General features: G+C 44.0%; 2 protein-coding genes across 2 annotated transcripts; one reads left to right on the top strand and one right to left on the bottom strand.

Annotated features, from left to right (window-relative positions):
- The first annotated feature begins 116 nt into the window (after positions 1-116).
- Positions 117-4,234, top strand: LOC134450998 (kelch-like protein 24). The gene is made up of 4 exons (XM_063201082.1): positions 117-1,071; positions 1,339-1,547; positions 2,537-2,736; positions 3,918-4,234. Exons 1-4 carry the CDS (start codon positions 117-119, stop codon positions 4,222-4,224), a joined length of 1,671 nt encoding a protein of 556 aa, XP_063057152.1. The 3' UTR covers positions 4,225-4,234.
- Positions 4,235-4,611: 377 nt separating this feature from the next.
- On the bottom strand, positions 4,612-21,628 carry LOC134450303 (ceramide synthase 2-like). The gene is made up of 12 exons (XM_063200148.1): positions 21,621-21,628; positions 21,159-21,265; positions 19,950-20,138; positions 16,934-17,054; positions 14,733-14,851; positions 14,072-14,129; positions 13,505-13,555; positions 11,893-11,985; positions 10,076-10,204; positions 6,619-6,725; positions 6,280-6,436; positions 4,612-5,398 (listed from the first exon to the last, which is right to left on the bottom strand). The coding sequence occupies exons 1-12, from the start codon at positions 21,621-21,623 to the stop codon at positions 5,204-5,206; spliced, it is 1,329 nt and encodes a 442-aa protein (XP_063056218.1). The 5' UTR covers positions 21,624-21,628; the 3' UTR covers positions 4,612-5,203.
- Between the last annotated feature and the right edge of the window lie 1,991 nt (positions 21,629-23,619).

The raw sequence follows: 23,619 nt of genomic DNA, 5'->3' as shown, positions 1-23,619 counted from the left end.
TATTTAGCCCTTGTTTTCACACACACAGTGACCCCGTTACCCAGCCAAGTGAGTTGGCAACCACTTGTAGTATAAATACTTTTGCCTGCAGCTTGTGAAGGTGTTGGACCTCTAAAATGGCGTCCACAGAGGCAGGGGAGGAGAGCTCTAAACTCAATATAACATATATTCCTGTGGCACTGAACAAACCTGTGGATTTGGAGGACACATTGCCCGACGCAGTGTTGCGGGTGGAGGCAGACTCTTTCTTCGTGAATCGGAAGAGGCTGGCAGAACTCAGTCCGTATTTCCGTGCCCTCTTCTTTGGCGGCGGTAAAGAGAGCAGTAAAAGAGACATAGAGATCAGAGGAGTGCCCGAGGAGCAGTTTCGCATACTCATGGAATTCGCCAAAACTCTTAAACTACCTCTGAACAGGCAAAATGTCCTGGGGATCTTGGAGGCCGCTGACTTCCTCCAGCTGGAGAGGGCCAGGCTGTTGTGCTGTAAATTCCTGGAGAGGGAGCTGCATCTGAGTAACTGTCTGGGCATGATGGCGTACGCCTGGCAGCTGGGCTGTTTGCAGCTGTACGCCGCAGCCAGAGACGTGGCCCTCACCCACCTGCCGGCCATCGCGTCTCACGAAGACTTCCTCTACCTGCCCAAGGAGAGCGTGGCGGACCTCATCGCCAGCGACGACCTGTTTGTCATCAGAGAAGACATGGCCTTCGAGGTGACACTGCGCTGGGCGACCTTTGACCCCGGACGAGAGGAGGACTTCATGGAGCTGATGGGGCTGGTGCGGCCCGAGTCCCTGAGCCTCCCCTACCTCACCGATCTGCTGACCCGGCTCAAGGGCTCGGACCCGCGGGCCAAGCTCATCTGCCGCCTCAACGACAACTCCCCCGCCAGCTGGCACGCGGGCCGCTCCGTGCCCCGGGGGCGCTCCAGCGAGTTCCTGTTTGTGATCGGAGGGCCCCACGACGGGGACGCGCCGCAGCTGCTGTACCAGTTCAACCCTCGCAGCAGCAGGTGGCAGTCTTGCGCTCCGCTTGAGAGGAGGAAGCTCACACAGTACTCCGTTGCTGCAGTGGGTAAATGGCTCTCTGAGAGAAGTGGAGAGAAAAGGACACAACTGTTCAGCACAATCTTGAAAATAGCATATGGTTTTTCTGTTTACTCATGACAAGAAGAGTTGTGGTTATACACTGACTAAGAAAGTCATGCGCTGAATAAGAAAACGAAATGCAGTATTTGAGTCTCAAATGTTTGCTTTTCTGAAATACCTACTTAAAAAAATAAACAGTATGTATGTACAGTACAACATGACAGACATCCAAACTAATATTTCTGTCTTTCAGAAGAAAACGTGGTGGTGACAGGAGGCTCCTTCCGTGAGATTGGCTGGTACTGTGTGGACTGGGTGTCCATATACCTGTGTGGGAAGAGGCGCTGGGTGGAGGGCCCAGCCCTGCAGAAGTCCCGGCGCAGCCACTGCTCCGTCGGTGTGGGTGACAGGCTGTACGTGATGGGGGGTACCATGGATGAGGGTCTGGTGGCTGACGTCGAGGTAGGTAATTTTTTTAAAGTATTATTTTGGGGCTTTTGGTTTGGTCTTTATTATTATTATAGGACAGTGTGAGAGTAGACAGGAAATGACTGGGAGAGAGATGGGGCAGGGTTGGGAAATGACCCCGGCTGGACTTGAACCGGGGTCCTCGTGGGCAATATAAACCCAAATGTGGCGGGCTTAGCGCGCTGCGCCACAGCACCGCCATATGTACATTTTATTCATAATGCACATTTGAAAACAGTGCATAACTGACCAAAGTCCTGTACAGTGTCTAACTAAAACAGTGGTTCTCAAGCTTTTTTGAATAAACGCACCCTGGACCTCATCATAAGCCTCCAAATGGCCCCTTGACCTCATCATAATCCTGCCAACGCCCCCCTTAGTATTAAAAGATAAACTAGACTAATGCCCTCCAATGGCAACTAAGCACCACTCCCTCTCAGCCGTATCCTTCTCCACGCCCCCGTAGGGCTCCCCAACGCCCCCTGAGGGGCTGTACCGGCCCCGTTGAGAAACACTACATTAAAACAATAATTAACAAGTCCGACAGGCGGACAACAGATGCGTCCGTCTATGCCAGTGGTTCTCTGCCCCCCCAGAGAGAAATAGACCTTCTTTAACTTAACTTAGGGGAAACGTGTACAGAGCAGCAGATATATACAGTATATATATATACAGTAGGGATTAAGGATTGGATTGAAAAACAATCCAAACAGTGGTATCAAACAGCTGTAACTTTGTAAACACTCTAAAATCATATTTCAGTTGTTTATTATCCTTTCGAAGTGGTTTCCAATGATTGGGAAACGCGTCACGGCTGTATTAGCACAGCCGGTTTACCCTCTCTGCATCACGGGCAGACGGCCGGCCGGCCGGCCGGTCGGACGGACCGACGGACAGACAAAGCCTCTTATAGAGATGCATGGGATGCATGCATCTAAAACAATAAAGCCATATTAGTAGCATAATAAAAAACATTTTTGCAGGTGCTTGTGCTGGGGTCGGAGGACTGGGTGGAGGTGAGCCCCATGGTGCGGGCGGTGGAGAGGGCGGCCGTGGCCCACATGGGATCCTGCATCTATGTGGCCTGTGGGCTGGATGAGAATGGAGACGTGTACGGTGGGGTGCAGTGTTATCACCTGAAGACTGACCAGTGGGACGTGGTCTCCTATTGCCCCTACCCTCGGTAATGTACTATGGATGGCCCTTCCCCTATTGCACACCAGCTTTTTTGGGGGGGTCTTCGACTTTATTGATGACAGGACAGTATGAGAGGTGGACAGGAAGCAAATGGGGTGAGAAACGGTGAGGGGTCTGCGAATGACCCGGGCTGGGAACCGAACCCGGGTCGGCCGCATCGCAGACGAGTGCCCCACCATTGCCCCACCGTCACGCCAGGGCCAGGCTTGCTGTAGATTTAACTGCTGTAGCCTCATATTGTAGGGATGGGAAGTTTGATCTCTGTCGCATAAGCCAAGTATAAATGATTGGGTAAAATAATCCATTGATTCCCAATACACTCAAATATTGTTGAGTTGTGCTTGACAGAGACAGCCAACCTCACACCCCTTCAGTTTAACAGCCCCTTGTACCATAATCAAAGTAAAATGCTCTGGGAAATGGCATCACTTGAATGACACATGAATCTGATGCATACGTAATTGCACAATACTACCAAAAAGTGCAAAGGAGCCCTACTGGATAGTCAAGCTCCATCATGTTTTAGGTCCATAGTGCGTTTTGCCAGGAGGTGTGTGACAGAGGAGATAAGTAACTGGCCTCTGCATGTTTTCTTTTAGCTATAAATGGGTTTTCTTTTTTTGTTTTCCCCTGACTGTGCGACTCTGGCTGCACACAACTCAACCTCTGATTGTTGGAAACCGCTGTCTGTCAAAACATTTGCTCACATGATTGACTGACAGTATCTTGTCCCTCCTCACAACACCATGTTTAGAAACCAAAAAAAACATGTATGGTTGAAGTAGTAGGTAAAAGCTTGCATATCCAAAAGTCAGACCTGGGAGCAGGACAAACAAATAACCAGATCAAAAAAACAGAAAAGTTGCTTCAACCAGGAATTTTCTGCTCTCAGAGCAAATGGATCGCACTCAGTTTTTTTCTTCTATCTTCCTTTCTTTTTATTTAAACATTGCAGGGACTGATATCAGTCCTCCTAATTACTTGATTACTTCAGAGACGCACCAACAAGACGGAAGAGCGCGGTGTGTGGAAGATAACTTTGCTCCCAGAGCAAAAAAATCATGGTTGAAGCGACTTTTCTGTTTTTAAAGTTAAAGTTAAAAGGTAAAGTTAAAAGTTATTATCCATGGTTGAAACAGACTTTTCTCTTATTATCTTTCCTTTTAGCTATGACCTTGTGGCATCTGACCTGAATGGCGCTCTTTACCTCTTTGGAGGCCAAGCCTGGAGACTGGACGTGGAAACGGACGAGTGGACCCTGCTGGAAGAGGAGTGTGTGGACAGGAAGTTTTTCAGCGGCTGTGCCACCAGCGGCGGCCAAGTCTATCTCCTGAGCCAGAACAAACTGAAGTCAACCATTCCCAATATGGTTCTACTGGACCCGTACACTGACACTTGCCAGGAGATAGACAATGCCATACCCTGTCCAATTCCTGTTCGTGGATGTGTCACAGTGCGTATGATAAAAGACTGAAACATCTGAATACGGTTGCCAACTGTGCAGTAGTTTGCTCTGTGCAGGTCGTTTTCCCAATTGTTTATTTCAGCTCCTGAATGTTGAAAATGGTGTTTATTGATGTTTTGGGCACATAATAATTCAAGTTTTTAATATATATTTATAGCACCCCCCAAATATGTAAAACAAAAAAAAAAATTTCTGAAAATAGGGGCCCATGAGGGTGCTGGGCCCACCGGTGAGTCAGTTGTAATTATGAGGGGCCCCTTTAAGCCAAAAGTGCTCCCCCAGGCCAGCCCTGCCTACTACGGTCTCCTAGGGCCAACACATTGTGAGGTCAATACCAAAGCATGGCCACACTGCCATACCCTTACATGTTTTTAACAACTTTATATATACAATCATTGAAGAAAAAATGAATATATAATATGCGCATTCATTGAAGAAAAAAACAAGGCTTACAATCAAATTTCAACACAAGTTTAATTGTCTTTCCACAAGTAAAATATATTACTTTAAACAAATTCACAGATACCAAACAAGGTTCAGTTCGGTGTAAAAGCAGTCATCGACAGTCTCAAAATGTATTTATACAATCCTTTAAAAAAGCTATTTATACATTTTTCCAAACATCCTACAGTATACTACAGTATTCCTCTATTTTAAGATACATACATATGTCTCATCTGTGGCAACTGAAGGCAAATGAAGTATCGCAGGTGGAGCGCAAAATTAAAATTCATATTCCTGTCTGGTCACATAAATTCATAAATCTTAACTAAACGGAAACGGGAGAGGAAACATAACAGTCTGTTATTATACAATTAGCACACACCCTTGGTGTCGTCATTTCCCAATATTAACATGAGCTATATTGTGAAATCATGTGTGGACCTTAGTAACGCATTAACCACATATTAGAATAGTTAACATATGGAGACAAACGTAATGTACACAAAGCTATTAGCCTGAGCTTTTGAAAGACGTGAGAACAGTACTATCTGGTATTGGCCATCCGGTAGCTCATGTTTCTCCTTTGTTGGGTCAAGTTGTTGAGGACACAGTTGTTGGCCAAAGAGGCAAATTTAGAGTTCAGAGTGTCTTTCCTTTGCTCCCAGCTACACTCCTCTTCCTTCTCCACCTCCTCCTCCTCTACTTCACTTTCTTCATCGCTACGTTCGTCACGGTCCACCTGTCAAAGGAAAATGATGCATATTCAGAATACCGGTATGTGGATGTGGCTGGCTAATGCATGGGTGGAGACTATTGCTATGTGAAGGAAGCAGTCTGCAATGTATACATGGGTTCTCAATTTTTGTTTTCCCCTGGCTGTGCGACCCTGACTGCGCACAACTCAACCTCTGATTGTTGGAAACCGCTGTCGGTCAAAAAATTAGCTCATGTGGTTGGCTGCCAGTGTCTTGGCCCCCCTCACAACATCATGTTTATAAACGAGAAAAGCCATGTATAGATTCCGTTGTGTGTTATGTGTTAGAAACACATAATTTTACAAATGGTAGCCTGGCTAGTATGAGTCAGCTAATTTACTAATGCCTCTTTTCCACTGATGGTTTTCTGGTAGGCCTACAGCTCAACACAGCGCGGCTCGGCCGCCACTTTTTGCTTTACGATTGAGCTGTGTCGTGCCTATTCGAAAAACAAAAAGTGTCGGCTGAGTCGCGCTGTGTCGAGCTGTATGCCTACCAGAAAACCGGCAGTGGAACAGAGGCATAAATGACTGGAGCACACAGTACAGGGGTGGTGACACTTCTTAAAGCAGGCAAACGCGGACATCCTTTTCTGGATCAGTCAAAAACAAACCATAGAGAAGAGTATCATTATTAACCCCAAGGGAAATTAACGTAACCAGTAGCGTACAAACATGAATACAGAACAAACACACAGACATTACACACATCATTGCACATATACAGCCCATGCTTACATACATTTAGCCAATGACAGATCTCTCTCTCTCTCTCTCTCTCTCTCTCTCTCTCTCTCTCTCTCTCTCTCTCTCTCTCTCTCTCTGTGTTTGCAATGGTACTAGGACATGTTAAGCTTGTTATTTACCTTGCCCAGAAAGACAAATTTGTAGACCATTCGCAGGATGAGATAGGCCCAGAAGATGTGGAGTGCTTGTAACACCAGGAGTAGTGCGTTGAAGAAGTAGTAGCCGAAAAACGGGTTGAAGAAGTCTAGTGAATCCACCATTGTGGTATAAACAATTCTAATACAGTGATAGTAAGGGGCAGAGAAAGAGAAATTAATTAATTAAATTAGATTCTATATGGGTCATCATCAACAACATACAGTAGGCTACAGCCCCTACCAAAACACAATACAATAAATTCTCGTTTCATTTCTGACACTCACTCAATTTTACAAACAGCATATTAGTGAGTATCCTACCTGCTTGGAAAAACTATTAGCCTGGTGACCAAGAATATCCCAGAGAACAACACAAACAGCACGTCACACGTCTTTCTCCAGCCAGCATAGTTGAACATCTTGGCAGACTGTAAACACAAAGCGCAATACCTGTATTAATACTAATACACATAATAATACACATAATATAATAATAATAATGCTATGTGACAGCTATGTATTCTGATTGGTCATGAACAGCATTCAAATATCTCAAATGAATAATGACATCGACAACCTAAAGAAAAGAAAAATTAGTCCAACAATTTCTTTTTCTAAGTATTCTTGTTTCATATTTCTTTTTTTAGGATACTGAAAAACAAGTCAGACAGTTATAGCTTGAAACAGAAAGCTATTATTTTAACAGAGTTGCTGCCAGTGGATTAGGTTTTTTTGTTTTTCAAAATGGATCACAAAAACTTGACTTGACTTGAATTCATACATGTCTTCAAACAGCCCCTACAGGAAAATGTATGTCATCACAAAAAACATCCGATCTGTCTGACAAAAACCACAAACCTTCACCCTTCCCCTCGTGAACTCCACTGCGTTCAAGCATTTATGTGGAGGGTCAGCTAGCCTCAAAGTCAAAGGCTATCTAAAAGCAATTACCTAAAGTGGGAGCAGGCAATAAACAGCACCACTGCTGAGTCGACATGGAGGGTGACCTGTCAAAGGTGTGTTCTGTAGGACGCTGTGCATCATGGAAGATGCTTTATAACACATAAGAGCTCCAACGCCACAATCAGATTCAAAATCCATCGGCAGCATATGCTAACCACATGCTTTTGCTGACTCAGGTGAAGTTAGTGTCTGAGAGTTAGATGCTAAATTTATACTCTTGACTGTATTGAGAAAACTGGAGCTGTGAGGGGTGCTTTCAACTGGAGTGCTCCTGGTAAGAGAGCTGCAGTCAGTAAGTCATGAAGTCATTAAGAAACTAATTCGGGAGAGGGCCTCTCTCTCTCTCTCTCTCTCTCTCTCTCTCTCTCTCTCTCTCTCTCTCTCTCTCTCTCTCTCTCTCTCTCTCCAGTCGTACATCTGCTTTTCCAACGGCTGCCCTGTGGCGAGTGCCACCTGTATCTAGATGTTCCAGGTCATGCATATACATGTACCAATATTTCCCCCTCAGTGTGATGCTCCGTTGAAACCCGTCCCACCCCCGCACTGTCGAAATGACACAACGACTTGTGCAACTTTGACACTCACTAAAACACCAGGAAGAATGTGTAGTTTTCAATAATATGAATGAATGGGGTGAAACAGTTCCAACACTGACTAAAGCAGGTGTTCTATTTCTCTTTCCCCATATTAATGTCATAGTAAGCTCCACCTAAGTAGGTTGACATTTTCACTACTTCCATTACACTTCACAATACACAGCTCTGTCATGGCGAGGAGGCTCAAACCACATTACACATTATCCAGCCATACTACAACAAAGAGACACGTGTAGACTATCAGGAAATGTTCCATCTACTCCACAGTTAACATAAAACCCCATATCCTGTTGGGTCACATTGACTGGGTACAAGTCATTTTTTCCAAACTTGAATCCTTTCCTCTTCCCTCTGTCCTCCTGGTCCACTTGAGTATAGTCAGTTTTATATTGGACATGCATTAAAAGCCCAAACTACAAATGATATGTGCCTAGCCACGAGAAATCAGGCCACAAGTATCTGGCCACAGATTCTGATAGTGTAGATTCTATTCTTTGCAATGTTTCTATTCTTTACAGTGGCTACGTTTACATTTAATTCTGAATTAAGTCCATTTAATTCTGAATACAGCTTAATTTCGCTTTGAATACGCCATGTGAACACCTCTTAATTCGGAATTAAAGAAAAGATCAAAGTAAACTCGACGGAACTATTTAATTCGGAATTAAAAACATCATGTAAACGTAGTGAATGTGGCCTTCTGAGTAGAAAACGGAGCATTTAGGTATGGAAGTTCCTCTTGGCCAGGATAGACATAAAGCTGATCATTTTAAAGACAAAATGTAGGCCTATAATTTTGGACAAACAAATATTGTTTTCTGAATCAATGAATATCATCTTCAAGATGATACAAACTTGCAGATTCAGCAACAAAAGCAAATAAAGATAAAGAACATCATAAAAACGAGGGATCTTCATTCGCGATTTTGTCAGTTTCGCCCCGGCCTACTTGTTGCATGTTTTTTTGTGGCTAGTCACATATATTGTGATATATCTGGGGAAGAAATCAAGGCACATGAGGACATTTAGCCTATCAGTGTTTTATAGTTGATTTGACAACTGTTTCACAACACGTGATGTTATCAGATAGATCCCGTTTGTATTTTTAATGACAGATGAATGTCCAAGATAAGACTGACTTCACCCAAGTCGACTATGAGGACAGAGGGAAGTTTGGAGAAATTACTTGCACACGTTGACTCAGACTACTCATTAGGAGTTTCCTTCTTCCTTCTTCCTGGGCCCAACACACATGGTGGTGAAGGAGACATAGTAGAAGTAGGCTAGGCTGGGGTTTTTTACCCAAACTCAAACTCTTCCTTAACCCATTGACGTTGGATGTTGTGTTGCGCAACATTGGCCCTGGTGCCTGGAGCTGCATGACGCAAGAGTCAGGCTCATGAGATTTAAGACAATTTTATTAAAAATCTTGGTATGTTAGAGCTGAATGAACACATTCTAATGCAAGATGAGGGTCTTAGCATTTAAATGCAACTTATGGCATGTTTTTGTGTGCTTCAGAGGCTGAGATAGGGCTAAAAGGGTTTAGGCATCCAGCACCCTTTTTTGCAAGTGCTTTAGGCATCAATGGGTTAGCTGACTTCCTCCTTCGCACCTGATGTGCCCGCATCAGGTCCTCTCCAGTGGGTGTCTCTTCTCTCAGTTTACCCTGCTGGTGTCACCTTCTAATTACTTTTAACTCGTTGATCTGTGTCTCAAACTGTGTCTCCTTTTGTTTGGCCTCAGAAACGCCATTACGTGTAGTGCTGTTTGAAAGTGGATGTTTAATGGAGGTCTATGTGTGTGAAACACCTGAGGGGACTGTGGCAGCGTGAGTGCCTTGTCAGTAACTCAGTCTGTCAGTCAGGTGTTTTGGATAACTGCCAGACGTCCAGACAGATAAGTGATTTTGTTTGTTCCCACAGAGCGTAACATGGCTCTCTCCTCAGGGAGGGGCACGCTGCACACTCCATTACATACAGTCTGATGTCACCTCACCAGGCGCATCATGCATATTTCAACAACCCTAAGACAATGATTATTGCTCAGATAACATGGCAGCAGGCAAACGCCACTAAGTAGTAAACAGAAACAAAATATCTTGAAATGCACGTTTTGAGTCATCAAATGAATCATCAAACAAAATGACAGCAAAGGCTTAAGGTTGCAGTTGTACATCCCCAACCCATGCAGCGGTGTTTCCTGCTCGGTATACTCACCTCTAGGAGGAAGTCAGAGGAGTCGTGGACTAGCATGACCAGCGTCCCCACGCGCACGTAGTTGCCACAGTAGGAGAAACTGATGAGCAAGATGGTGGCAATGTGGTGAATGATCTGCTCCTTGAAATCCTGTGGTGGGAATAACAGTTGAGGACACTTTAAATTAAGACAGAAAGACAATTAAAAATAGAAATGCACTCAGAGAGTGCAGACCTCCGCCAAGGAAGCTGTTTGATAGAACATTAGTTAGAAACTGGAGTGTCAAATTTAATCGCTTGTTCCTTCCGAAAAATCCACAAATTGCCATCAAACAAAAGATTGTTTTATTAATTCCTCTATCCATCTACATGGCCAGTGCATCCGGACTTTTAGTTTTTCTCATATCCTTCTCAAATGATCGAGCATTGAAAAAATAGCAAAAACAGTCTGGAAAAACAATGGAGGATAGCTCCCTAGAGAGGATGGCCCTGAATCAGTTTGGGCCCCTGATGACTAAGTAGTGATTGGGGACACATTTTTGTATCCATTTTCCCAAACTGGCATAGCTTACTGTATAATGCCTCCCCTCAAAGCAGAGGAATATACTTCCTCTCCTGCTGGTCTGAGGCCCCCGCCATACATACCATGCAAATCAGCTAAGCCCTGCCTGCCTGGGTGCAGTAGTGCATGACGGAGCTCGCATAGCACTCAGGTAAAAACTGCTTGCCCTGTATGAGCAGTGTGTGAGTGTTTTTCACCATGTGAAGCTAGAACAGTGATGGACAAACATTTCATTTTACCAAGAAAGGACTAATTATGGTTTTGTAGAATGTTTTTTTTTAATCTTAAAATAAAATTTATAAAATTAGAGATTAGAATTATAGTAGGCTACTTCCATATTGTCAAAGCACACTAAGCAATGTGTGTGCTTTAACGTAATAATTACTTGTGGGGCAAAATTCTTTTCATAATCATAATCTTTAGTTATTCTACTAAACAAAACATTCCAGTGGGCATAGCGTATAAATTAAGCTACTTTACTGGTCATATGATTATTCTAACCATGGAATTACAAACCAGTCTGAAATGATTTGAGCACGCAAATGCCTGTAACTGGAGTATCAATATCCCCAACAAGCAGTGTTGCCAGATTGGGCGGTTACACGCCCAATTGGGCTGATTGGAACGGCCGCCTGTGGGTAAAAACGGAGAAAATTGGCCATTTGGCGTTTTTTTCTGCAGTTTTGTGCCCATAGAAATCAATGCAATTTGTTGAAATTGGGCAGAATTTTGCACATTTTGGCGGTTTTTGAGAACCTTTTGGGTGGGATTTGATCACACACATCTGGCAACACTGCCAACAAGCACCCAGGGCTTGTTCTCACGTTCAAGACCTGCAATAAACCTGCATAGCCATCTTGATAACCTGCATGCCATCTTTGACGGCCGTGATTGTTTTCTTTTTTCATTCTCTGGCAACTTGTAAATAGAAAAGTGAAGTGCGGTGTAATCTGAGAAGAGTGAGAAGAAAAAAAATGGATACATTTTCATAGAATTGCACAACATGTTGGCTTGTGTTACTCAGGTGGAGAATACAGAAGGGAGATGTGCGAAGCTGCTTCCCATGCCAGTATTCTCTCTGACTCTGACGGGACAGTACTAGCAGGCAGCAATGCAAGATTATGCAACAACGCGCCACTAGAAGACACTAACATTGGCTCACAGTGCTCAAACACTCGGCCATTGTTCTCTTATACAGTATAGGCCCTCTATATTCCTCGAATGGGGATATTGTTGACAGCAGGCAGGCAGGCAGGCCACCAAACACACACACCTACCTTTCTCTTCACGTCCACAGACACACAGAGCAGCAGCGACCAGTAGAAACCCAGCTCCATGATATAGTACCAGTAGTGGGCCTCAGCGACCGGCTGTAGAGACACATAAAGGGGGTGTTGTGGGCGTTTGGCCATGTACATCACTGTGGGGGGATGGGGATGGGAAAATAGGAATGTGGAGAGAGGCAGATACTCCACACACCTACCACCTGATCGCAAGACGATACCTCTCAGGGAGAGAGGTCTGCCCTGAGTATTTAGTCAGGGTTATCTCCACACACAGACACAGACAAACACACATATGCGCACATGCGCACACACCCACACAAACACTGTACACACAAACACTGTACACACAAACACTGCACACACACACACACACACACACACACACACACACACACACACACACACACACACACACACACACACACACACACACGCACACACACACACACACTATACACACATGCACACTATTAACACACTCTGTACACACACACACACACACACACACACACACACACACACACACACACACACACACACACACACACACACACACACACACACACACACACACACACACACACACACACACACACACACACACACACAGAGGAAAAGAAACACAGAGAGGGCTATGTGGGTGCTTATCAGCCTCTCCTTTCCGACCTCACTAAGTCATCAATAGTGTGGGAACCCGTGCTTGACACTAACTTTTTCGCTAGTGGCTAGTAGTTTTTGGCTAGTGGTTTTCCTGACTCACTAGCCATTGGGCCTTTTCGCTAATTAGTAAAAAATAAACCTATGTACTTGTCTTACGATCAGCTGACTCTGTCGGTACTGGTTGGATCAAGTTTGTGGTGGGTTCTTGTTAGGTATTTAGTGTTTTTCACTAAGAACATTAAGGTACAGTGAAGTAAATGCTGTAACCGCTATGTAATATAATGTGCTAGTGTTGTACTTACACCATGAATTTACTTTTACTTTTGACAGCTCTGCATGTTATTGACTGCAGCATTACAGATGGCCAGACTGAGCGAGGGGAAAGCAGGGTCCTTGGAGGAAGTTTTTGTTCAGATAAAAAAACCTTTCCAATGTTCTAATCTCCAACACGCACTGTGAAAACCCATCAAGCACTGGTCCCCTGAGTAAACCTAACAAACACTCCAACGGTGAAACAGTGTGGCCGGGTGCAGTTACAGATCTTTGTGCTAAACAAAACACTATTTCCACAGCACCGACCCCGACACAATGGAGGGAAACCGGGAGAGTTCCTACAGGCTCCAAACTCAACATCCTTTATCACTGAAGAAGAAAGAAAACACTCAAAAGGTTGAAGCACTCACTAGGGGCGGAGGGAGTCATTAAACTCTACCGACATTAAAAGGAATTCAACTATTGTTTATTATGTTGTGTTCAGTGAATAATTTTGGACTTTCTATGCCTTGGGGAAGTAATGTAATATCTGCGAGAAAAGACGAGGGGGAGGGTGGTTGTTCTCTTGCTAGCGGCCCAAAGACATCCATATGGAGAACAGCAAGAACTTGGCTGTCCTCTCCACTTCCTAGCATTCTTCAAGGAGAACATGCAGATCCACGTGGCTCACCTGTTTTGGGAAGCCCTGCCAACATTCTCTGTGGTCCCAAAACCATGGGGTCTGAAAAAAAAAAAGTCACACAATGTTGGGCCTATGCTACAATGCTGGCTCAGGACTAATCCAGGTTAACACATTGATGCCTATAGTACCTGCAAAATCGCCTGCTGAATGCCTAAGCCCTTGTTGGGGAAAGTTGCCCTCAGCCTATAAAAACCTAAATATCTTAGCCTCTGATGCTCATAAAAACGTGAAATAAGTTGCATTTAAACCTAAGACCATCATCTTGCATTAGAATGTGTTCATTCAGCTGTAACAGCAGGCTCTTCTATTAGATGATTTACCTCTTAACTTAACCTGGTTTACTCCTGAACCAGCTTTGTGGTATAGGCCCCTGGTCAGTGTTCAGGAGTACATTGCGGCTCGGTACATAAGAACAGACAGCAGCTTAACCGCCACAGAGCCATGCAAGCGTTGCAAGACACCATTTATACAGTTTTTAACAGCAGCCTAAGCAGAGCACATGCCGTCTTTGCGGAGCATGAGGGACTTACGTAGGAGGACATGCACAGTACTCACATCTATTAGGGAGGCCAGGCCTGCGGAGAAGGCTACGAAGTAGAAGAGAAACCTCCACCTACAATTAGGAGACAGAGGCTTGACTGAACTACTGTATATATGGACCACACAACATGTTTTTATTACGTTAAAAACCTGTTGTCCAACATCAACAAAATATGCAAAACAAACAAAAGTAAATTGTGTCTAATTCACTTAACACAAACTGCATGTTATCCCTCTGTGAGCACACATTTAGGAGACACTGTATAACATGGTGCGACCTCCAAGGTGTGACCTCTGACCTCTAGGGTGATTTTTGTTACAGTATATCAACATCATTGAAGTTACATGAAGTTCTTGTCTTGAACTGAGACTAAAATCATGAAGAGGGAAGTGGACATTTCAAGACCAGAAGGGGGACCACCCCTCCCAACCAAGCCTACAAATCACTCTACTGTATAGGAAGAATAGCTTCAGGATTAACAATTTACAAAGTCTCGGACTTGCGGTGACCTAACTGGGTTACTACACCGGCAACTCGGGTTCGATTCCGACCTGGATTATTTGCTGATCCTTCCCCATCTCTCTCCCCACACTCACTTCCTGTCATAATCTCCATTTTCCAATCAATAAAGGGACAAAAGCCCCTAAAATATCTTAAAAAAATAAAACAACTTACGAAGCCTCGCAAAACTTCTTGGTGTTGCTGGGCTTATCCTGGTTGCGGCGGTTCCGGAACCACGTCTCGATTTGCCTCCTGGTCAGACTGCACTGCTTCTCCAGGCCCAGGATGTCACTCTGCTCTCAAACAAGAGACGAGGAGGAGTCATAAGTCCTGCGCCACTCACCCCCATGCCAAAGAGCTATGTCACGTGTGAGATCATCAAAAGGTGTCCTTCAAAACACAAAATGCAGTGGATCATGTAGGTAGACTGGGACTTTTTTGAAGGGCGATCTTACAACTAATAACAAAACAAACTTGTCCATGTCAGCGTCAAGTTCAAAGACACCAGTCAAATGTATCGAATTTCACAACAGCTGAATCCACAGACTGGCAAAACACAATTTTTATTTAAGTGAAGTTCATAGACACCAGGAAAACATACTGGATTGGATTGGATATGTGTAAATTGTAAAACTGTACAAGATTGTAAGCATTTGATTGGATCGTGTAGACTGGGACTTTGTAAGGGTGATCTTATAACTGACAAAACAAACTTGTCCCTGTCAACGTCAAGTTCAAAGACACCAGTCAACTGTATTGAATTTCACAACAGCTGAATGAATCCACAGACTGACAAAACACAATTCCTATTTAGCCCCTTAGACGCTACCTCTGTTATAAATTAGCTGTTACCAGAATGGCAATGACCAAGTCATTATTACTAAAGGCCCTGTGCACTGTCATATAGGTAGTAGTACTATGGTAGTTAAGTTTTTCAGTGACTATTACAATGTCCCAGTGGCTGGACAGTGTCTGGTAAGGGGCTACGTGAAGTTCATAGACACCAGGAGAACGTACAGGATTGGATTACTGTAAGTGTGAATTGTGATTGTAAAAGATTTAAAGTATTTTATTGCAGTGGGTGAGATAAAAGCCCATCAGGAACATAAACCTTTTGAGGGGCATTGCCAGGCAACATTACAAGTAAGTATTCATGAAAAAGGTAACATAAGTGCATAGGTAGCATGAATTCTGGAAATAAACAACCAAAAATCTTACACAGTGTACCTTTAACACTTTCAAACTGAATGCTTTCATCTCAAAATGGATGTCAGTGTACTTGCCTGATAAGAAAAAGGACAGCGTAGAGCCTACACATTCACTTTTGTGTACAACTTGAACTTACACAATGACCTTTTTTGATTTGTAAATGATCCAGGAAATGGGAGCAAAAGACTGCCGTGGCACAAGTAGACAGTTGGGTAACCCTTTGCTTTGCATATCACCAGGCCCGCCGACAGGGGGGACAAAGGGGTATGTTGTCCCGGGCCCAGGGTGATAAAGGGCCACAATTGGGTCCCCATTACATTGTATGTATTGGGTAGGGGGCCCTTTCAGATAACTTTGTCCTGGGCCCTGCGAAAGCTGTCAGCAGCCCTGCATATCACACAACAACACAATCCGAATAGCTTTGCAAGTCAGCACAATTTGCGAAACACAGCCACAGCAGGTGAATCCAATCTCCCCCAACAAAGAGAAACTCACTCGTGCCTGTACTTGCAAACCATGTGCTGCACATTTACACAATCTACTGTACATCCTGGGCGGAGCCACGGCAGGATTCTATAGGGCCTGAGGAGGAAGACTGAGGGCCCTTCTCAAAACCTAGGACAGTGTCCTCCGAAGTGTATCAGCCTAATTAGTCACACCCAGTGATTGGATACTCTTTATTAGTCACACCCAGTGATTGGATATTCTGTAGAGTTCACCAAAGAGTATCCAATCACTGGGCATGACTAATTAGGCTGATACGCTTGGAAGGACACTGTCCTAAGTTTTGAGAAAGGCCCAGAGTCTTGTGCTGCTGCTGGTGTTGTTTGTGTTCCCTCCACTCACCGTTCCTTTCAAGTTATTGACAACCACTTTCTGCTTACAGCACATGTCCTGTCTGCTCTACACACAAGCCACACATACATTTGCCTAAGCACTCACTCACTCACTCACTCACTCACTCGCTCGCTCGCTCTCTCTGTCTTTCTTTCTTTCTTTCTTTCTTTCTTTCTTTCTTTCTTTCTTTCTCTTTCTTTCTTTCTCTCTCTCTCTCTCGCTCTCTCTCTCTCTCTCTCTCTCTCTCTCTCTCCAACAATGCTGAAAACAGCAGCCTATCTACCCAGGCTTTAGTACTTGCAGACAGGACTTGCATCTCTCACACTGACCTGTGAGGGAAGCTGTTTTCTGTTGTTAAGGTAACAGGCCTCCAGTTTGGGGATGAAGGTCACTCGAACCCGCACCCGGTCCCGAACCCCAAGGCGTCTGCTGAGCGGCAGGGCAATGACCCTGTGGGATGAAAGCAGTCCGTGAGGTGAGGTCACAGTAGGACACAAAAGTCACGCATGCAGTTAAAGAAGAAAGTCACCAGAGCATCTTCAGATGTGCATGGTTTACTGTGTTATTGGACAAGTGCCAAGACTAACGGTTCGACGTTGTAACATCTTCATCAGAGTCAATATCTCTCTCTTGTCAGACAGATTAACAACACAGGTGGGAAACAGGGTTGCCAGATGTGGATGATGATGATTTCCAGCTCAATAAAAGCTCAAAAACCTCCTGGTGACAATAAATCTCGGCCAAATTGAACTAAATTTGATTGATTTCTACAGAAAATGCACCCAATATCTTATTGACCCGAAAGATGCTCATCCTCAACAGCCCAAATGGGCAGGACACTACCCAATCTGGCAACCCTGGTAAGAGTGAATGAAACCAGAGAAAATAAGTAAAGATGCAAGGTAGTCAGATGATGTTTGAGATGACTGGGAACTACTGTACATCCTTTTCAGACTTCTCCTTTTCATTGCAACGTTGAATATTACACCTGCCTGGGCGTGTTTTCAGTGTGTCTATTGTGCGAGCGTACGCATGCATGTAATTCTAGAGAGTTAATTAGACAGGAGTGAGCTGACGACGGGAGGAGTAGATCGGGGCCCGTCAGAGTCGTCGACGAAGGTCAGGGATGGGTTGCAGTACACAGGGGCGGACCTAGCCATTTTTGGGGACCTAGGCAAAATATAAGCATGGGGGCCTCAAAAGTCATTATAGAGCAAACAATTCTGTGTTTTGGTGCTATATTAGCGTTTTGTCTCACATCTGTGATTACTTTACATAAGTGACAAATTAAGATCAAGCCTATTTTTGTGTGTTTACCACGACTGGTGTGACAGTTGGGGGCCCCTAAGGAGGACAGATTTGGTTGAGGCCCTAGGCAATTGCCTAGGTTTGGCTAATGGAAAGTCCGCCTCTGTGCAGGCCGAGAGACCGAGACGGGCTTCAGGTTACAGGAGAGACAGCTGCTAGCTGCTTCCCTTCTCTTCTCCAGCGTCACCCCACAGGCTAGCCTGCTGCTCTCGCATGTAAACAAAACCCACCCTCCCCTCCCCTCCCCTCCCCTCCCCTCCTGTCCTGTCCCCTCCCCTCCTGTCCTGTCCCCCTGAGGTAAGTCCTCCTCCACTACGCAGCATCTCAAACCGGTTCCACTTATTATATATATTTGAAGAGCTCTTTTCCAAAACGCTATATCCACCATTTTTGACTTTTTGCATTTTAATTTTGGAATTGACTGTTAAGAAGTCCTATCATCTATGTGTGACTTCGTGCCATTCAAATGTTTTGAGAACACACTTTTTAAACCTCTATAAAATGATTTTTTCAATGCAATTCAATGGAATGCTCAATGCAAAAATGTCAATTTCCCAACATTCTATAAAATGGATATATCTCATTTTGGAAAAGAGCTCTTCATTTCAAAAGGATGCTTTTAATTTGCACACCTCTGTAGTTGGACAGGTGCGAAGGACAGGCCTACTATCGCAGTGTGTACTGTACTGACCATTCCACCAACAAACTTTAATACAACGTTTCAGTCCGAAACGTTGTATAAAAGTGAAATGTTGTATTAAAGTTTGTTGGTGGAATGGACAGTGTGTGGGATTTCTTTACACCTATTATACAAAGTATATTAAGATGAGACATTTGGTTGCAAAGGGCTGGTATCATATATTTAATACAGGTACATTCATGGAGTTCATCATCACAGCTTTTTTAACCCTTCCAAAGTGACAAACAACTTTGATAGTACACAGAACAGAAAATACTATGGCAATTTATATAAAGATGAAATGTCAAATTGTTTTGGCATCATAACATATTTTTGCTTATGCCATCATCATTTCAGGGCAGGAGCCTTTATGTTATGTTCACCGCTTACGTAAAAGCATTGTTTTGTTCTCAACTGGGTGAGGGTTAAAATAAAACAAATAGTGTCATATTACTATTCCACTATGATTGACTGTGAGCTAGTCTTGCATCACAAACATGCCAATCACCTCTGTTAGAGAATATAGTACATCTGTAAATGCCAAAATGTGCGGGATATGCAAAGCAACCCCGTTGCCATCTGATAGCCGATCTGTCACTCAGCCTAGTCTGGTGTGGTGTGAACGGTCACAAAAGAATGTTAAACCTCCCCATCCGTCATGCTGTTTACACCTGCCCAGCACCACTACTGTAGGGAGACATGTACCACTGTCTCTTAACCTCTTAGTGCAGAGCCTATGTTATAACCTAACTGTAATGACCAAGTGTTAAAGGTGAACTGTGTAATATTTTTAGTAGTGCATTTCCAGAATTCATGATGCCCATTCATTAATGTTATCTTTTTCATGACTGCTTACCAACACCATCAAAGTGACTTTAAGGCTCTCTGTAATATCATAGCAATAATGTAGTTGAGGCTTTTCAGCAAGAGGGCCCACAAGAGGGGCCCATCTGCACAAAAAGCCAACGGAGCATGCACCTGTATGGACTTTACTCTCTTCATCTGCACTGTAGCAAAGGGGAGACGAGTTGCCCCACTGGGACTCAAACCCGGACGTTCTGAGGTACCAAACAGAAGCCTCGACCACAGTTCGAGTCCTGGCGAAGCAACTCTACCCAGCTTTGCCACATGCAGTCACTGTGAACTTTATGTAAAAACATACAGGACTAAAGGCTGAGAGATGGCTGCCTGTGTCGTTTGAAGTGAGGCATGTTGTGTAAAGTAAAGCATGCATAAAATATGACCCCCATCGCCATGGAAAGCATTAGTGGTCCAGCACAATGCAAAACATTGTTTAAGGGGAGGGAGAAGGAGGTGGGGATGGGGAGGGGGGGCTTTTAAAATGAAAGGCCACTGACCTTTCAAAGACGTATCGCAGGGCGATGAATGCCAGTGCCAGGGGCAGAGTGAGAAGCAGGTCACGGGGCAGCGGGTACCGGCTCCCCTTCACCATCCTCGCGCCGTCCATCTTTATATCCTTCCAGGACATGCCCGGCGGCAGCCAGATCTCCTGCTGCCATAACCACTGGTTCAGTAGCCTCTCCATCCTGGCACAAACACACACGCACGCACGCACACACACACACACAAACAAGTTTTCCAAAAATGGCAATGTCAAACTCCTAACTCCTGTGCAAACAATTATGCCCATCAGATCTACCCATTACGAACAAAAACTAGGATCAAACAAAAAGTTGCTTGAAAAACAGAGTTTTTAAAGAAATATTGGAAACATAAGTTTGGCGGTATTGGCATCTGCAATAAACATTTGAGGGCAAAACAATACAGTTGCTGATACATTAACACAATTTATTTATTTATTTTAGCTTAATTTCCCTCGGGATCAATAAATGATACTCTCGCATTTTTTTAATTGCCTTGACTTGCCTTGGCAAGTCTTTCATGAAAATTTTTTGTTTAGTGTCATCTGTCACACAAGTCAGCATGGATGTGGATGGCAACTTTTCCATTTTTACTTATTCATTTGACTTGTCCATCATTCCTCCGAAGAAAAAAACTCTCCACCTCTTCAGCAACTACAGTAGTTCTAGCTGTGACGCATGATCACTACATACACTCGACTGGGGCGCTTGAAACGTCACATGCTTGTCATGTTTTTTCTTCTTCCCAGTCTTGATTTCTGACAGCAAGAGTCTGAAGCGCGACATATCCAATGCGTCGTCCCCCATAAGATGTCACTCAGGTTTGTCATCAGTATTTTGTCTTTCAAACGGGACGTTTATGTCACCGACGCATTAATTTGCTCACCTCAGCAGACTTCCCAAAGACACCATAATGACCCACAATCACAACTGCAGTAATTCGGGGTCCTAATAAAACACCAAGCCTACTTACAGCATCAACTCATATCGCATTGTCACTTACTGTAGGAAACACCAAGCTAAGCAATTTGTCAACCTCAGACCGCATCGCTATAACTTCCGTTAAAGTGTTCATCTTCACCCCTTTCCCACCCAGCCTCAGTTCAGTCTCACATACGAAGGAGTTACGGACGTGTATATCCTGCAAATGCACTGCTACATTGTTAAATAAAGCCAAAGGAGTACCTCTGTGTGCTCCAGTATGTCCGATGGAGAGGAGAGGAGATGCAATGAGAGGATGGAGGCAGAGACAAGGAGGAGAATGGGAGGGGTACTGTTTGGTGGTAGTCAACCTGCAGAACACCAGGGGCGCGTCATCGCCAGGGAGGGAGGGGTTTTACACAGCCAAATCGATGGTGCAGTACAACAAAATTTCGCAATAAAAATTCGGTCTACCAGTTCTACTATATGTATGTTGTGTCGACTAAATGGCTAGACAAACACGCAGGGCAACAAGAGGCGCGCGCACATTGCACAGATGGAGATACATAAGGCTGCTCTGCCTGTCTACTTGGTGACAAGTTCCAAAGGCTTTACACATCAAAACTTAAAGACCATTTTGACAAATAGATTTTGACAAAGGATTAGGATTTGAACATGTGTGCTATGAGCAGAGATTTGTAAATGTGTGCTGTGGCCAAAACTCACCATCAAATGCGCAAGTTTAAGCGCCAAACGGGCCTGTAAATATGGATAATAGATACGCGCTAAAGGTGCGGCACAGAGAAACACCGCCCTCTGCTGCACATTAGAAGAAGTGACATTGGCATTGATGTTTGACAAGATGTAACACTGACAGCGTGACAACTACTGTATTAAAAAAAAAATCTACGGGTCCTGCAGTACAACATGATGGCAAAAATGTGGTTGAGGGAAAGCAGCAACACAACACCACCACCACAATGCCATTGTCTAGAGCTTGTGCTTGTGGCAAGAGATCTCCTATCAAATGTATCTACTGGCTCCACTGCACATTCCATAAGTGAATCTTACTTGCAAAACCAGATATGTCTTGGCAGGCACAACTCTTCAGTGCAAGTAATGGTTTTCTAACGTTCACAAACATTAAGTGTAAAGGGGTTATTACAGTCATGTCAGTGGTTCCCAACCTTTTTTGTCACGGGACTCCATTTTGACATCCCACATTTCTGGGGACACCATACACATTTTTTCACGACAAAAATGAAAACATGACTGAGCTACATAAGCTGTAGGATACTAAACCTATAGATATTTGTGTATGACAGTCTAAGATTGTCAATGGTATTTTATAAAATAATGAATACTTGGTAATTAGTAATTAGTATGTTTATCAGCATTCCATTTTGACTCTTACAGACATTTCAGGTGACCCCATATGGGGTGTCCCAAGTTCTGACCCCAGTGTTGAAAAACTCTGCTTTAATCCATGCAGTAAAACAGAAATTGCACCACAGCAGTTCCCATTGCATAAGACAAATTACAACAGATTCTAACAGAAAGTTTAATGCAAAACAAAAGAAAAACAAAACAGGGAATCCTAATGATTACCTGAGCCAGCCCGAACAGCCCTTTCCGTGGTGATCACTTCACATAGCTCCTACATATGAAAGCCAAGGAATACAACTGATGTGACCTTGAAGCACATGACAAGAAAAGGAGATAGTGACAAGGGGGGCAGGGCTGATGAAGGAGGAGGAAATGTCAGCTTTCGTTCACCTGACTCAAATGCATGAATGCCATCCCAAGTATTCTCCCTGACCCAGCCAAGTGGGGTCTACAACCCCGTCTAGTCAAGTGGGACACCTGTAACTTTCCACTTGTACCAGTTTTGTGTGGTGCTGATAAATATCTGACATTCTTGCTTTGAAGGTTCACTTTCCCCTTGGTGTGGCTACAATGATGGAAAGTGTTGTTTACTTTTTGGCTTGTTGTTTTATGGAGGCGTTTCAGGACTTTTAAATCATCTGAAAGCATTTTAAGTATGAAAGGCAGTGCTTGCACAACAACTTCTTTTGGTATAATTTATTGCACTTGAGATGGAAGGGTGGATCCTTCAGGTCTTTACCAATGGCGATGTCCATCATTTTGTTTGTTTATTTGTTGCCAGCCAAACTCAAAAAAAGTTAAGGAATGACGTTGATGCAACTTCCAGCAGCAGTCAGAATGTGGGTAAATTCAAACTGATTACTTCTGTATAATGCGATAATTGGATGGGTAACAAGTGTCTGACAAAAAACTCTTCTGATGTAAAAATGCAAGGAGTCAAAGGTATGTTTTTTGATCACGATTAATTTCCAATATTCCATAGTTAATGGTGATTGGAGTCCAGTCAGGCAGGTTTACACGGTTCTTGTTTAGCTCTGCACCAAAGGGTCCACAGATGTCTTATTTTAGGTGCCTTTGGCGTAAAGTCTGTGTTGGCAAGCTTTGTTGCTTAGCGCAGTGGCACAGCGCCAAAATAAGCGACTCCCAAAGCGAGGAAGGGAGGCTTCTCTCTCTCGTGACTCTGCTCATCATGTTTGTACATAGAACAGGTCCCCCATACATGAACCCAAGACCATTAACATGCGCTAACTACCCAACCATATGTTCACAAAATAAATCTCAATTATGGAGCTACATAAAACACCCCGTCTACATAAGGGAGGAAAACATTCCGACATGG

Source organism: Engraulis encrasicolus, chromosome 6 (assembly GCF_034702125.1).
Source record: "Engraulis encrasicolus isolate BLACKSEA-1 chromosome 6, IST_EnEncr_1.0, whole genome shotgun sequence".
In the NCBI taxonomy this organism is placed as follows: Eukaryota; Metazoa; Chordata; class Actinopteri; order Clupeiformes; family Engraulidae; genus Engraulis; species Engraulis encrasicolus.
Note: the sequence above shows the minus strand (reverse complement) of the source record. Positions and strands in the feature narration are given on the sequence as shown.

Bases quoted from the DNA above. Each gene is read 5' to 3' on its own strand.
- LOC134450998 (XM_063201082.1), top strand. From the start codon at position 117: ATGGCGTCCACAGAGGCAGGGGAGGAGAGCTCTAAACTCAATATAACA. The intron at 1,072-1,338 runs GTAAATGGCTCT...TCTGTCTTTCAG, and splicing joins GTACTCCGTTGCTGCAGTGG to AAGAAAACGTGGTGGTGACA. The intron at 2,737-3,917 runs GTAATGTACTAT...CTTTCCTTTTAG, and splicing joins TCCTATTGCCCCTACCCTCG to CTATGACCTTGTGGCATCTG.
- LOC134450303 (XM_063200148.1), bottom strand. The intron at 6,437-6,618 runs GTAGGATACTCA...TCACTGTATTAG, and splicing joins CTAATAGTTTTTCCAAGCAG to AATTGTTTATACCACAATGG. The intron at 5,399-6,279 runs GTAAATAACAAG...TTCCTTTGACAG, and splicing joins AATTTGTCTTTCTGGGCAAG to GTGGACCGTGACGAACGTAG.